Raw genomic sequence first — 15273 nt, 5'->3', positions numbered from 1 at the left:
TCAAATTGTGATCATTTTACCTTGTGGTGGCCCAAAGTCTCTGGGTTTTTGTGGGAGGGGTTATATTGAAGATAGATGGAGGGGGTTTTAATGACTGCACTGTGCGCCTGATGGAGGCAGTGGGAACAGCATCCAGGCTTGGCCCCAAGCACGTCAACATGTGCCAAAGATTATTCTTGATGTAGGATTCAAAAAGGCACATTTTCACTCTCTCTCTTTCGCTCTCTCTCTCCCTCCCTCTCTCTCTCTCTCTCCCTCCCTCTCTCTCTCTCTCCCTCCCTCTGTCTCTCTCTCTCTCTCTCCCTCTGTCTCTCTCTCCCCTTCTCTCTCTCTCTCTCTCTCCCTCCCTCTCTCTCTCCCCCTCTCTCCCCGTCTCTCCCTCTCCCTCTCTCTCTCTCTCTGTCTCTCTCTCTCTCTCTCTCTCTCCCTCTCTCTCTCCCTCCCTCTCTCTCTCTCTCTCTCTCTCTCTCTCTCTCTCTCTCTCTCTCTCTCTCTCTCCCTCTCTCTCTTTCTCTCGCTCTCCCCTTCTCCCCAGGCGCACATGCATTGCTAAAACAATAAGCCTCACTGCACAAGTAAATGCACGGGTTCACCCACAGGAAACACGGTTTGCGGAGAGTCAACACCGTAAAAAAAGGCAGACGTTGACGACCATTAACAATGTTCTCTATCTCTCCTGGCTGCGCAGGGCTAAAAGAGCTACAGCACAGCAGGCAACCAATGACCGCCCGGCTTCTCCCCTCTGCGTATCGCTGAGCAGGTGGACAGAGTGTGAACAGAGTGGCACTGCAGATCATCTCAAACGAGCAATGAAGATGGAGATAAACGGTTGCGTTCCCTCACATTCCTTACACTGCTGCTTAATGTCGGTATGACCTGCCCCAAAACCCAACATCATTCCCTTCAGACCAAATGAACAAGAAATAAGACGTGACTAAATCTGTATAGATATATCTACAGTATCTGTAGCTAAACCTATGGAGACTTGTAAAATATCAAAATGAAGTCAAACAAATATACAACAACAAATCATTGACAACACTTGGCCTCTTACACAGAATATTCTTGGTTGTTTTCTGAGTGAGTTCACTTTTGGGGGTTCGACTTCATGATTGTTGGTTTCCTGTTGACGTACGTTGCCCAGTAAACTAAATTAAATATGAAAAAGAGCACGGGGAAAATGATACGAGATATCTGATCCACTCTGCTGACGCGGTTGTAGGACTTTTTGACTTCCATGAACTGCTCTTCCATTCTGGAAAATTTGGCCGGTCCTGTGGTGGCGCTCTTGGAGATGGTGGTCAAACCCGGGTCTTTCGCTACATTGATGGCGTAGGTTGTTCCAACAATGTTGAAAGTGTTGTTGGTCTTTTTGGAAAGAGATATAGATTCTCGTCTCTGGGGAAAAAAAAATCAAAATAGAGACATGAGAAAGACCACTGGCACTGCACTTCGGCTGTTCATAATCTATGGCTACCTTTTTCTGAAACATCAGAAAAAGAACGGGAAAAAGTTTTACAAGATGCTTTTATGAGAAAATGCACTTAAATAGTCTCCCCCTCTTTCTGCTGATGTATCATTAGTTGCCAAGAACAAAAACAAGGAATAAAAAAACCCAAATTAAAATAATAAGAGAATTATAATAAATGAATGAACCACAAATGACTCAGATTAACATGGCTTGCACTATCAATACAAACACAGTCTAATAATTCATTTGTTGCTAATTAACATCAAGGGATACCAAAACAATTTAGGAGAATTACTCTGAAAAGGATTAAAGGGGAAATTTCTCCTTCTGAGAATTTGACTGGTTCAAACAACCAACATCTATTTTGTAAAACATTTTCTTACACAAAAATATTTCTCATTTTAAAAATACTTTACTTAAGAATGCATTAGCATTAATTTTACTTGGTGTTTACGCCTTTGGTTTGAATCGCCTTCCACTACAGTGCTATGCATTTCAGTGAAAAGTGTAATCCAAAATTTATATCATTACACATTTGTTTAGATTTAAACATATAAAGGTCAGTCAATGATTTTAAGATATGCAGGGCATCAACCCATACGGCAAAATCTCTTTTACTGCTGTCACCAGGATTCCCAGGAGAAGAGTGAAGTTATGAATATAAAAGACTGAAAATTCACATTATAACATCCAGATATCAAAGTGCCAGTAAGTGTTTCAAGGTCTATAAACATATAGCTTTAGTTTGGCAGCTGCAAAGACCTAAATTTAATAATACATGAAAACATCATGTATTAAATTGAAAAAACTGAGCCAGCTGGCACATACACACACACACACACACACACACACACACATACATACTCATGCCCACACACACAGCACTGAAATGTTCCAAAAAAAACCAGCAATTAATCTCAGAAAAGCACACGGCATCCAAACGAACAAGAGCACACCTCCGCATAAAAACCAGTGACAACGATAACGACACAAGAAGGCTTATCTTAAAAGGACAGCTTTGAGCATCGCGGTGCCCCGTTATCTCATCTCAATATCTGCAGAGAGGAATCTCTCAGCAGCGACAGCCTGCGTCCCTGTGCCACTTGGCTGCTTTCACAGGGCATCGATCTCTCCCGGTACAACAGCACCCCGGCGCTTTAATCACGGGCAAGGCTTATGTCAGCAACACAGGGAGAGCTTTAAACAAACACAGTGGCACCATCCCCTCTGCCCTGTAAAACAACGTCTGTATGAGCATCAATACCGAACAAGAGGACCATAACCGGAAAACAAAAGGAGTCCCTCTTGCAGCGCTGGGGGAAATTAAAGTGCCATCTGCAGGTTCAATGCTGAATAACAATTGGGAAATCCTCTGTGGCGAATATTCACCTGAAATCCGGACTCTGTAGTAGGTTTTCAGTTGGCACCGCTGTACTTGGCAGGCTAGGTTCTCATGTGGAATGTTAATCGAGAAAGCTGTGCAGCGTACAGCCCACGCTCTCCAGTTACAGGTTTTAAAGTACGGAGACCGGCGATGAAACGTCCGTCGAGGTCTCCATGTTGGCTCTAATATGCCGTACTAATGAACTGACTGCATGCCCCCTTCGTAACTTAATAACAGACATGTGGACTACATACTGAATTCAATACTATTCATTTCCCAGGTCAACCACAGCTGCCACAGGCAGGCATGATTACTCACAACTGCTTAAGAATGAAAATATGAGATACAGACTTATTTCAGTTTTTACTTGAGGATATAACTTGGACATGTGCAAGCATGCCAGAGAGGGCTCTCTTTGTGATAAGCCTGGGTTTCTGGCTCCACGGGCCAGTGAGGCCTGATAAAGGCCCCTGTTCGGCTCTGTGTTCATTTGAAGGTGTCTGTGAGGCTGGATGGGGAGTGGGACTACTATGGCTGCTTCTCAGCTGGAGCGGGCTCCTGCTCCACAGAGACAGGACTGCAGCGCAGCCTCATTACTGCAGAGTTTGTTACAGATTGCCAGCGAGCATGAATTAAACATGCTTTAAAATCCCTAATCAAGGTGAATGCTCCCTTCCCTGCGTGTCTCTCCCTGTGCGCCTCTCCCCTCGCCTGTCTCTCATCATCTCTCTCATATATACCTCTCTTTGCCTTCCTTACGCGCACGCACACACCCTATTCCTCTCTCTCCGTAGGCACAACGGCACCAGATGAAGGAGAAATATGGCTGGCGCAAGATCGATTAGCGGGCAGGTCTGGAACCAGAGAGGTCAACCACAGGTGCAATTAAGAGTTCAAGTCCGATTCAGAGCAAACCACCAAAGACCAGGAGCGAACTCGTCTGCGAGGGCTTGTTAAGGGACTGATCCACGGTGACGTCTGCGGTTAGGTTCTTCTCACCGGGAAGATAACGAGAATTCACTCTGCAGCAAATTGGAGGGGATCCCAGTTCCCCAGAGAAAGAAGTGTGCTGGACTCTGGGTAGAGCTGTGACCTCAGTGACCGTGGCCCGTTTTGTTTGGTGCCACGAAAAGTCTTCCCGGTAAGGTACAGCATGTGCGCTGATAAGGCTGCTTATTACTGTCAGTGCTCCTCATGACTGCTCTTTATCCCAAGGAGACAAGCTGGAGAAGCGCTCCTTCACTGATTTCTCTTCTCCTTTCCCTCCTATTTTTTTTTTCCATCATCACCATCCCTCCACTGTGTAATGACTTTTTTTTTTCTTGGCTCCTTTGCGCTGGTTAATTGAGCTCTTGCTGCTGGAGCCTGCTGATTCCCCCCTTGATCGTCAGCTATCCTTCCGGCCTGCAGTCCATTGGCTCCCCTCCTCTAATTCCCCCACATCAATGAACGCCGTGTGTCTGCGCCGCTCGGCTTTTCATTTCACGCACATCACGAGACGGCCTGTGCCAAACGGCAAGCGAGGTTAAGAGACGGATGAAGCTCCACGGCAGCTCCCTTTCGCTCCCATGTAAACGTGCAGAGCGGCATTTCAGCCAAATGATCATTACACACGTGTGAAACAGAAGATTCAGTCGCCGGGCACGGATGGGTCATCCACGTCAAACAGTGCAACCCACCTCATTTGCTTTCTGAGTCCCGCAATTCGCAGCAGTGTCTGGGAAATGCAGAGTTACTGTGCAACTGAACGGCCTCGCTTCCCCAGGTGCTTTGTTTGCCTTCTCTCTTTCCATCGGCACACTGTCAGCTCTAGCAGAGGAAGAGCGTGCCTCACAGCTCCAATAATCACTCGCTCTCAACACATCCTCTCAGACAAAAAAAAAAAAACAGCTTTGAACCACGGAATCACAGTGGGGTCAGATAAAAACTCTGAGTTCTAAGTTAATGCACTGCCACTAAAAGTGACAGTCATCGCTACAGGGCAAAGAAGGGACCAATACGAGAGTTACTGAACAACGACTGGCAATCATTAGAGCACCACTGAAATTGGTCAGGCCTTGCAGCCAAGGAAGTGTAACCAATATGATAGACTGTCAGAGCTGGGCCCGGAATGGGACACCTACAGCTGTGGAGGCATGTGTTTTTTTTTTTTGTTCTCGTTTTTTTTTCCTATGGATGACTGACAAGGACGAACGCGATGCTGAACCCGAGCCAAACCTCAGAATGCAGTTGAAAAGTTCCTCTGTGTTTTCCTCTTAATGGCTCAGCAAAAGACACGCAGCGAAAGCTCGTACAAACCGCGCCACGCGCGCCACACGCCGAGAGGGTGCCGAAGCTGTCAACTTCAAACTGCTCGCAAGCACCTTTACAGTTTTCTCATTTCAAAATCACAAGTTGGTATTTTAAAAGTGCTGTCTAATTGGAAGTTTCAACAAGACACTAGTTACTAGTGCAAGGTAATCATTTTTGCTATTGGCTCAAGTGATTTTTTTTTTTTGTGAGTTCTCTCTTGTTTTATGTTATTCATGCTGAAGCTTAAGCTTTTATTCTGTAGAACTGTCAGTAAATAAAGTGGTTCCTAACAGATTGCACAACATTGCCTGCAGGGACTTGATATGGGAATTCCTCCCACCATTTCACAGGTACAATATCTCCTGAACCTTTAGAGAACAATATGAATACCTATTTTGCTCTCCTCATCACATTGCCAAACTGAACTCTATTTTACAGAGGTCGTCTGCAGTAGAAGGCTATGGAGCAAATAATCAAGAATAAACAAAACCAGCAACCCAGGCAGAAAAAAAAGAGAAAAACTAAAAAGAAATGATAGTGCAGATTCACATTAGATGCATAAGCCTCCTAACATGAAATGTTTTTTGATACTTATTTTATGCTTATTTTTCAAAAGGAGGTCGCAAAAACAAGGAAAAAAAGGTAAAATCTACTCAAGGAGAGTCCCTAAACATCTTTTGCCAGGGTCTTTCATGCAACTACTGTTAGCTGTTACACTGGTAATTTTTCCAGGGGTCATCACTTTATTGAAATACATATGTGATAAGTCAAGCGGGGCTAGTGAAGCTAGTGCCCATGGATTAACAGACCACATCAGGGCTAGGCAGGCCTTGACTGCAGCAAGCCCTATGTCCTTTCACTAGACAGCTGGCAAAGGGGACATTACTCACCCTAACTTCCATTCCCTCCCTCTTCCCATCCCACGCCCAGCTCCGCTTGGTGAAGTAATTGACTGTTGCAAATTCAATGAGTGCAGAGAAGACGAAGGCGTAACAGACTGCCATGAACCAGTCCATGGCCGTGGCGTACGCCACCTTTGGCAGTGAATTCCTGGCGCTGATGCTCAGAGTGGTCATGGTCAGAACCGTAGTGACACCTGTGGGAGGCGACAGAGAAAGGAAATTAGTCACGGGCAGACACAGGGACATTCTCTCTGACACGAAACATCAGGGAGAAGGTCACCAACAGCTGTATACAAATCATCCATTCAATCCTAAGTACAACAAGCGGTGCGGCACTGTGTCTCACTGGTTATAACTGACTGACACTACTTCATCTCAAACGCCAGGAAAGAAAATTCTCTTATTCATCCAAGTCAAGAGCAACTGTGTGCTCTCTCTCAAAAGACAGTCAGCTGGAGCTGTTTGTTGCATGTCATGAAATACAAATTCTAAATCTCTAATGAATACTTTAATGAGTACTGTACACCATTCTAGAATATGGCAGCATCATTTGATAAGGGAAATATTTTGCATGTTTCTCCAACACACACACACACACACACACACACTCACACACACACACAGTATTCTGATTAGCACTTTTCAGATCAGTGGTTTGAATGAATGGCAGAGTCTAATGCTAATCTGCAAATGTGCAACGTCACATCAATCTATCAGGAATTCATATGATAATTCTCTTCTGCTCACCTCAAATTTGCAGATTAATGAATAATTACATCTTACATCAATCATGATAGAGGCAGCATATAAATCGCTTATGAATAGTCTTCTGATTGACTTTGAATAGTTCAATAGTTTATAAAAGACCAGAATAATTCCCTGTCGACTTTTACATTATGCATTGTAATATTGGGAGCAACTAATCAAACCCCTGTCTGAAACTGAGAGAATGCTCAAAGCTAATGCAGGTCCCAAACAACTGCCGTATGCTTCTGTTTTGTGCGTCTCAAACATCAGCTGTCCAACTGCAACAATAACCGATCTGGCAGCAAAAACTTATTGGAATAAAATATTTACAAGCAACTGTTTTTTTAATGTTACATCCACTTCATCTTATTTCATTTTGACATAATTTGAAAAGCTCCATCTATGAAGTTTGCTGAATGAACACCATAAGAAAACAATAAAATGAAAGTGCCCATTCAAGGTCCCATGTATTTATTTCCTAGCTATGATATATTGTGGATAAAGGAACTGATGTCACAATAAAGAGATCTCCATTTCTTTCCACAGGGAAGTCACACTCTGACATCAGCACTTCCCCCTCTCTTAGGCATTAGCAGGAGGATACTGTGCATCTGGTCACAGCCCTATTACCTGCAAGTGCACATCTGGTCATTAGCTAAAATGGGTATAATTAAACATCCCACAAAGTAAGACACAAACCATCTTAGTGTACCAAGAATTGACTGCAGATACACCTTAGCTAAGCATCTGGAGCATTTATGCATTTAACTGACCAAGCACAGTTTTTAAAGAAAGAGTAAACACAGCTCAATTTGCAAATGTAATTTGCACAGAGAGGAGGAGAGGTGGGGCAATGGATTTGTGGCTTTGTATGAGGCTTAGATAGCATGAAATTGGTTAGGAAACCACAGAGGGATTTCAAGTTAGCTCATGTTATTAGGTACTAAAACCAGCAAAGAGCTTTTAGATATGAAAACCAACTATCATAAAGGTATGGAAAAGACTTTTTTGTTAGGTTACGCTCTAACCAATAGATATGGTTCAGCTGAAAGATGTACCAAACCAAGCAAATACACACAACAATCAACTACCCAGTGCAAGACAATAATGTAGGATAATATACTCTAGTATACATGTCATCTGTTAGAGAATATATGACAATATTACAACAAATCAGTAAAGTGTGATGACTATATCTGACCGCACACACTTTGCACTATACATGCAATTTGTCAGGTAGCATAAATTCAGGAAAAATCAGTGCATCTAATTAGTTTCAAAACAACTGGGCATGTTCTGGCGTTTTGCTATCTGTAGCAAGTTTGTTACAGTTAAGACCTGAGAATTGAGCCAATGAAAATGTGGGCCGCCCATTCACTTTTGAAGACGCCTCCCAGGTTACAAGTGAATTTTTGGATTTTAATGAGCTACACACAAATTGCTGTCCTCTTGCCACTCGACCCAATACACAAATGCAGCGCACCATCACATGTTTGGACCACAGCGATATTCGACGGAAAGCCAAAAGTAGAAGACACAGATCATTGGTCACAACAGACATGTGCGTGTGTGGGCCTCCTTTCCCAATTCACCCCAACCACTTTCACCCTTCTATTAACGCCTCAGCACACTGCAAACATACTGCACAGCCCTCATCCTGAAAGACAGCATGTGTAAATTAACACATGATGATCCTGCTATTGATAAAGCCAGCGGGCATCAGTCCCACACCATCTGCCGAGAGACACTTCAGGCCCTGTAACAGGAGACAGAGCAGAGGTGGGGATGTCAGTGGACTAGGGGCTGTGGGACTGGATGGTCGTGATGGTCCTGATGTTGTTGCTAGGGCCAGGGATGGGGATGATGGGTGGGATCTCTGAAGGAGTCCTTGGACACCACTCAGAGAGACAGTTTAACCAGGCCTGAAACTTTTGATGACGACCTAGGGCAGACACAGTTCTATGCTGACACCATTCCATGCTAAATTACAGTCCATTGTAGTAATAGGATAAGATTACAATGGTCTGTAGATTACAAAATCGACAGTCTCCATTTCTAACACAAAAAAGGAAAGTTCAGACTATGTTGAAATAGCACTCCAGGTGCAAGAGGTAATTGAACAATTTGACCACACTGCGCTGCGCTAATCTTCTCATTTGGAGCGGGCGATATTCCATACATTCTTGTAAAGTGCCGGTGACAATGTAGATTTCCATAAAAAAGAGCTAAAAAGATGAATCATAGCTGTGTGAAATCTGAATCTTTCATAGGTCACTGTGCACTGGCCTTTACTTTCTGCTCTTCTTGGAATTTAAAGAAAGGGATGACAGAATAAAGAAGAATAAGTGTCCATCAAAGCAGATATAAGTAATCATTCCACTTGGGCTGTTCCCACCTGCTCCACTGGTAAATATATATATATATATATATATATATATATATATATATATATATATATATATATATATATATTATATTTTAAAAAACTGACATTTTCCAACTGGATAGGTTACAGATTTATTGGACTTCCCCCAGAAACAAAAAGAAATGAAAAGAAAAGCTGGATTCTATTTGTTATATATTTGTCCACAAGAGGCATCAAACCCTTGAGTGCTTGAGAAACATGCTTGTAAATGAAAAGGATAATGCTTTGTGCAACGCATAGCATCCAACAGATTGTAATGTGCATACCTCACACGTTGCGTGACTAATCAAAGGTGAGGAAACAGCAGGTAGTTCAATTAAACTCAAATGTTCTCCAGGCACATTATCCTGAGAACCAGAGCAGCGTACAGGAAAAAAAAAACTCCATTATCGTTATAAATACACATAACGTTAATTACAATATAATGGTGAAGCCGCTCATTAAACTTTGCATAAGACTTCATCTCCACCTGGGAAAAAAAATGGGGACAACATTAACTTGAGTGTCATCCGTGATCTTATTGTATCAAGACAGTTATTCATCCATTGTGTAATGTGTCAGCTCGAACCATAAATCTTGTATTACACTTGGGTGGGTGAGATTATTACAAACAGGATTATCCACAGGAAATATCAGGTCATGTCAGAGAGAGGAATGCTGGGCCTGGCACTTTTCCAGGAAGTGAACTATTAATTAAATATCAGCTTTCAAATGGCTTTTGGGAGCTGCTAATACATAAATGTATGCTTAAATTGGCTGCTACATAATGGGACAAAAGGAGTCCCATTTCCTTAAATATTTTGACTGTTGTACAGCTCTGCAGCTGGTTCAGGAGGGAAGGAAAGTCAATTTCCCTTCCCCGATCAGGCGGATTCCAAACTTAGTCGAGGAGGCAGCAGGCTCCTGGAAGTACAGAGCAGCTCGTGCATTTAGGCATACTCTAAACGCATTTTCAGAACGGGTAAGGCAAGAATACAGCCGTGCGGCACCCCTTCACTGAACCATCCGAGCGGGAGCCCCGCAGCACGAAAGAGCCACCCAGGGAAAACACTGTTTAACAATAGCTGTCTCCTCGCCTGGATGCACCATTACATGCAGCCCCCCCCCCCCCCCCCCCCCCCCGTCTTGCTCCTGAGGCCCATAGTTAAATTCAGTTTCACAATGTCCTTTTGCTTGCCCTGAGAACAGGAATACGGATGTGGGACGTGTTCACACATGAAGCGTTCCTAATCGCGCTCCTAGGAGGGTGTACCGTGCTGCACATGACACGGCCGCAGTCTCGGATCATCTCAGGAGAGTTACCACACAGGGCCTATTCCTTCTTCCATTAAGTGGTGATAAGGAAGACAAGCAGAAAAACACACACTCACACCTAAAACCATCTCCGGAAACACCGTTTTCTGACGTCAGTCATCATGGTTTATGTGTTGCAGTACAAGGGTTTTCATAGACTCTCGGCTAACGAAAATGAAACATTCTTACAATGTTTTTGCAGTGTACTAGCATGAGTCTGGAGTCACATGGCAGCAGCTGTTGTGAGGATGCTGTCACTAGGATTGACCCAGACACAGCAGTGTACCAGATGGTAAAAGGGGTCCTGTGTTCGTTCAGCTGGGAATTCTTCAGTTTTGAGGACACACTTCAGCCACAAACAGTCTTTTTGTGAAGATCTGTAGATGGAACGCTCCCTCCGGTTCATTTCAAGCACTAGACAACGCTGTGCTGTGTGGCTGATAAGCCCGTGCACTTAAGCCTGATAGCGCACTCTGCTTGAGACGGCACAAGCCACCGCTGCTCTGGAGACGCAAGGCCTGTTGTGGCCACAGACTAAAAGGACATTAAAGGCGAGGACCAGTCTCTCAAACTTTGAGTGAGCAGTAGGCTGAAAAACATTCTAGTTCAGCTGCATACGCAACAAGGCAAAAGAGACAATGTTGTTAGCCTGAGTCTAAATCACACTAGTCACAATGTCCCCAGCAGGCGGCCTTGTTCGGCGACACCTGTGGAGGGACCGCCACATGCGAAGTCACGCTGGATTTATCATGTCGACCTCCATAAATCCGACTCGCAAATTACCCACATGAATTCTCATGCATAGAGATGCATGCAAATCCACCTCTTTTAACGTAACTGTGCAGTAAATTTACTTTAATGGGATCTACAAACAATTCATGTGCATGTGCAGATTGCGAAATGCTCATATATTAATCACAAGATTAATGGGTAGCAGATAGTGTCAACGCCTAGCAACCCGTAAATTTATTTGGAACACAATCTGGCATGTTCCAAAATGAGGAGACATTCTAGCACATACCCAGAGTACATTAAAGCAATAAACAGCGAAGATAAGAACCTAATCTGGTGGTAGCATCATCATAATCAACCTCAAGGCAATAGGGGCAATAGCTAGCATGCATGCAGTGTTGTATTGCTATTTTACTTTTACTTGGCCTGCAATTATTCTACGCTTTGGCAAGGCATTACAGGCAAACGAGCAGGTCTCACTGGTATATTTACGGTGATAGTACTCTATAGGCCTGTGTGAGTAGGAACATTTTCCACAAGTGTAACAAACTTCAGCAGGCCAGGTTTTGCTCTTACTGGCAATTTGGCTGGTTTTTGTCTTGATCACAGATGAGGAGGTTCCTCCAGTGGCTCATACTCTTCCACAGCAGGGTTGGCAGGATGACTTGTATTTTAAATCTGATGTGCCTGCCCCGGAGAAGTGTTGAAAAGGCCTGTCACCTTGCCAGAGAAGTATAACACTCCGGGAGCAATAATCTCCAGAACTCCAGCCAGCCTGAACTTTCTGCAGTGCACGTCCACAACGCGAGCGAGAGATGAAACCCACAGCATCAATTTATTACTATGTCCCTGGGGGTAGACAGCCTCAATTCTCCAACTTAATTTCTCTCCAAGTTTGCTCCCGCTAATCTGTAATTAATTAAGTGGTTTTCACTGACCAAGGTAATTACAGGTGAACCCAGTGATCCAAGCACAGATTTCAACCCAAATTCATCACTGTCCAAGGACAGACTGAGCAAATATGGCCACTAAGCCCCTTCTCTGTGTCATTATGCAGACCTAACTTCACAGAGATGAACTTTTCCTGCCTTTTCCACCTGTACCCAAATACTTTAAACTGTGGCTACACATTGATGTGCTTTGACTTCTTAATCCTGTATTGTCATGCTAGTTCAGTGCTTGGTCAGTCATACTGAGGTTAAAGGAGACAGGAAACTCACCAAAAACGGTGCGGGCAGGTACCGACTCACGGTTTAGCCAGAAGGAGACCTGAGACAGTATGACAGTCATGATGCAGGGAAGATATGTTTGAATCACAAAATAGCCAATTTTCCTTTTCAAATGGAAATACGTTGTCATCACTATATATTCTCCTGGGGGGGGGGGGAAGAGAGAGAGAGAGAAGAGATGAATTATTAATACAACTCATGTTCTGTCCAGACACACAGGCTCACAGCTAAAACATATTCAAGAGGCAGATTACTTTATTGGTGAGAGTTATTACACCACTGTACACGCTGACAGTATGCAATGCAAAAACAACTGGTATAAATACCACGGTAATCCTATGTGACTGCCGAATCTGTAAGTGCCGAATCAAAAGAATCTGTGAGTGGAGGTCAATAGATAGCTGGGTCTCTTTGGATCTGGCAGTTTAAAGAAGTCACCTTTAAACAAGCACGAGCAGGCAAACATGCCACTCTTGGGTGAAGTATTTCTCACCAGTCGCAGCACTTTAAAACTGCTGTATGATATGATGGGATAAAACAGACCTGTCATCAGATGACAAGTGTGGAGTTTTAAATAGCAGCTTTACCCATTTGCTTTGTCACCCTAAAAGTGCTGAACACTGATTGTCTGAAAGCCTAAAGCCTGTAAGGAGAGAAGTGACAAATACATGCGCACCTTTCAAAACAGCTTCTTTTTTGTCGGAAAGCTAGACAGGAGACAGGGCAATTAAATGAGACAAAAAGGCAGATGCTCTCAGTCTTGAATACCTAACAAAAAGGAGCATTAACCAATTTCAGTTTAGTGGTGCAGAAGGCAGTGAAGCACAGAAGATGGAAACTCTTCCTTCCCGAGTCAATATGAAGCGCCCTTATCGTGTCGTACCAAATTCACAGCGGGCTGTTTTTATCGCGCACTTCAAGGCTCGGCTGCGAGACAGACTGCAGTTCAAGGTAACTGTGCCTTCGCTGTTTGTCTTGTCTGCGTGTTTCTTGGAAAACAGGGCCCTGTTTGTACAGTCACGCAACCAACCTGAACAATGTAAATCCACGGAGATAAAACGGCTTGTGATTTCATGCCCCTGAGGCACAGGGGGTTAGACGGCACATCTGTTGCTGCCCGAAAGCAAAACGATCGACCCAAAAATGCCACGAGCACAAACTCAGCTCAATGTTTCACAAGCTCAGTGTTTCGGGTGTCTTGGATAAACAGTCTATGCAGCAAATATGTACTCACAGTTCAGCATCAAGTAAATGTGTCTTGTGCAAGATTACCCACGTAGTATATTGTCTGTAATTCACTGCCACTTCTAATAAATCCAGAAGCCAAGCTGAAACAGAACTTGGAGATTTTTCCCCCTCTCCATGGACCTCATGTATACAGTGCAGTACACTTTGTGATTTTATTATTGCAAAAAATACATATAAGAAAAATATGTCCAATGCCTCTAATATTGTCAGGAAATGATTTGTTTCTTAGGTAAATTGCTATTAAAATAGGAAGTGCTGTGTGATTCGGATGTGTCCTTCTCCCCTCCCCTTTACACTCTTCGCTAGGTCTGATGGAGACACAGGATGCAGACAGAGCCTTTGCTGAATATCTGCACCCTCATTCCCTAATAGTGCAGCACTATGGGACTGACAGATCAACAGCAGCTTTCACCAAGATCACTGCTGATGCAGCAATTCTCCCAATGACACTGGCAGACCCCGCCTCACAGTGATAAATGGCTTCGCAAATGACACTCTGCCCACAAATGGAATCTGCAAGTGAAAAGTGAGGCACACACATGTGCGCACATGCATACACCCCCCCCCCCCACACACATACACACACACACACACACACACACACACACACGCACACACACGCACACATACACACACACACACACACACACACACACACACACACACACACACACACACACACACACAGCAATACAAATAAATCTTTCCCAGCTGCCTTCACTTGAGGAAGAAAAATGAAACGAAAAATGAGAACAATATGATTCAAGTAGATGTTGTGTTAAGCAGACATCTGGAATGATTGAAGAAGAGTTATATGGGTCTTTAAATATATAACATATTGGTTTTTTTTACCAGAGGAAAATAGGTTACAGTATAAGTGTTCAAATAAGACATGCGGTTGGAGCAGAAGTACCTGTGCTGGAGCTGATAGTCTCCTTGCCGATAACATGCCCCAGCAGGTCGTACTGGTTGAGCCTGGAGCCATCCTCTGCCACGGCAACAGACATCTCCTGCCCTTTGGTCCAGATGTAAACCACCTCATTGTTGGTATAAGCATCTGAGTTGGGGGGTGAGCAATAACAAGTCTCTGAATACATGCAGGCTGTATATATAATACATAAAGACATATCCCAAGACTTTGGGATAAAGAGAAGAGGTCAAGGCAAGTAAATGTGATGGAAAGACCAATGACTTCACTAAAAAAAACACACCAGGAGAGAGACAGAGAGACCTTTGCACCACTAGAAATATTATTCACACACTACCCTGGAGTTTGCTGATTCAATTTTAATAGCCAGAGAGATAAGTTATTGTTTTATTCTGTTGGAAGACCACTAATTAAATCAAACTGAGATGCATTAACTTTAATGCTACCTAATCTATAATTAATTGCAATTGGCTATGGAGTGTATTATTCTCTCCTAACATAGACATTTGAATTTCATAACTGCTGCTGTTTACCATGGATGGTATTTAAATACCTCCCTCTCTCACAGAGACAAAGTAGAAAAGGTCATTAATGTCCAACACAATAAACAATGGAGAACTGA

The 15273-nt window shown here is 43.5% G+C and overlaps 1 protein-coding gene across 1 annotated transcript in view; it reads right to left on the bottom strand.

The window, feature by feature from the left end:
- Positions 1–474: 474 nt before the first annotated feature.
- LOC118774297 (gamma-aminobutyric acid receptor subunit alpha-3-like) overlaps positions 475–15273 on the bottom strand; it is a 74553-nt gene continuing 59754 nt past the window's right edge. The window contains exons 7-10 of the mRNA XM_036523541.1: positions 14637–14780; positions 12467–12619; positions 6038–6243; positions 475–1398 (exon numbers count right to left, since the gene is read on the bottom strand). Coding sequence (XP_036379434.1) covers positions 1087–1398; positions 6038–6243; positions 12467–12619; positions 14637–14780 — 815 coding nt within the window. The 3' untranslated portion in view covers positions 475–1086. The remainder of the gene's footprint in view (positions 1399–6037; positions 6244–12466; positions 12620–14636; positions 14781–15273) is intronic.

The sequence above is a fragment of the Megalops cyprinoides genome, chromosome 3 (genome assembly GCF_013368585.1).
Source record: "Megalops cyprinoides isolate fMegCyp1 chromosome 3, fMegCyp1.pri, whole genome shotgun sequence".
NCBI lineage: Eukaryota > Metazoa > Chordata > Actinopteri > Elopiformes > Megalopidae > Megalops > Megalops cyprinoides.
The sequence above is the reverse complement of the archived record's forward strand: the minus strand, read 5'-3'. Positions and strand labels throughout refer to the sequence as shown.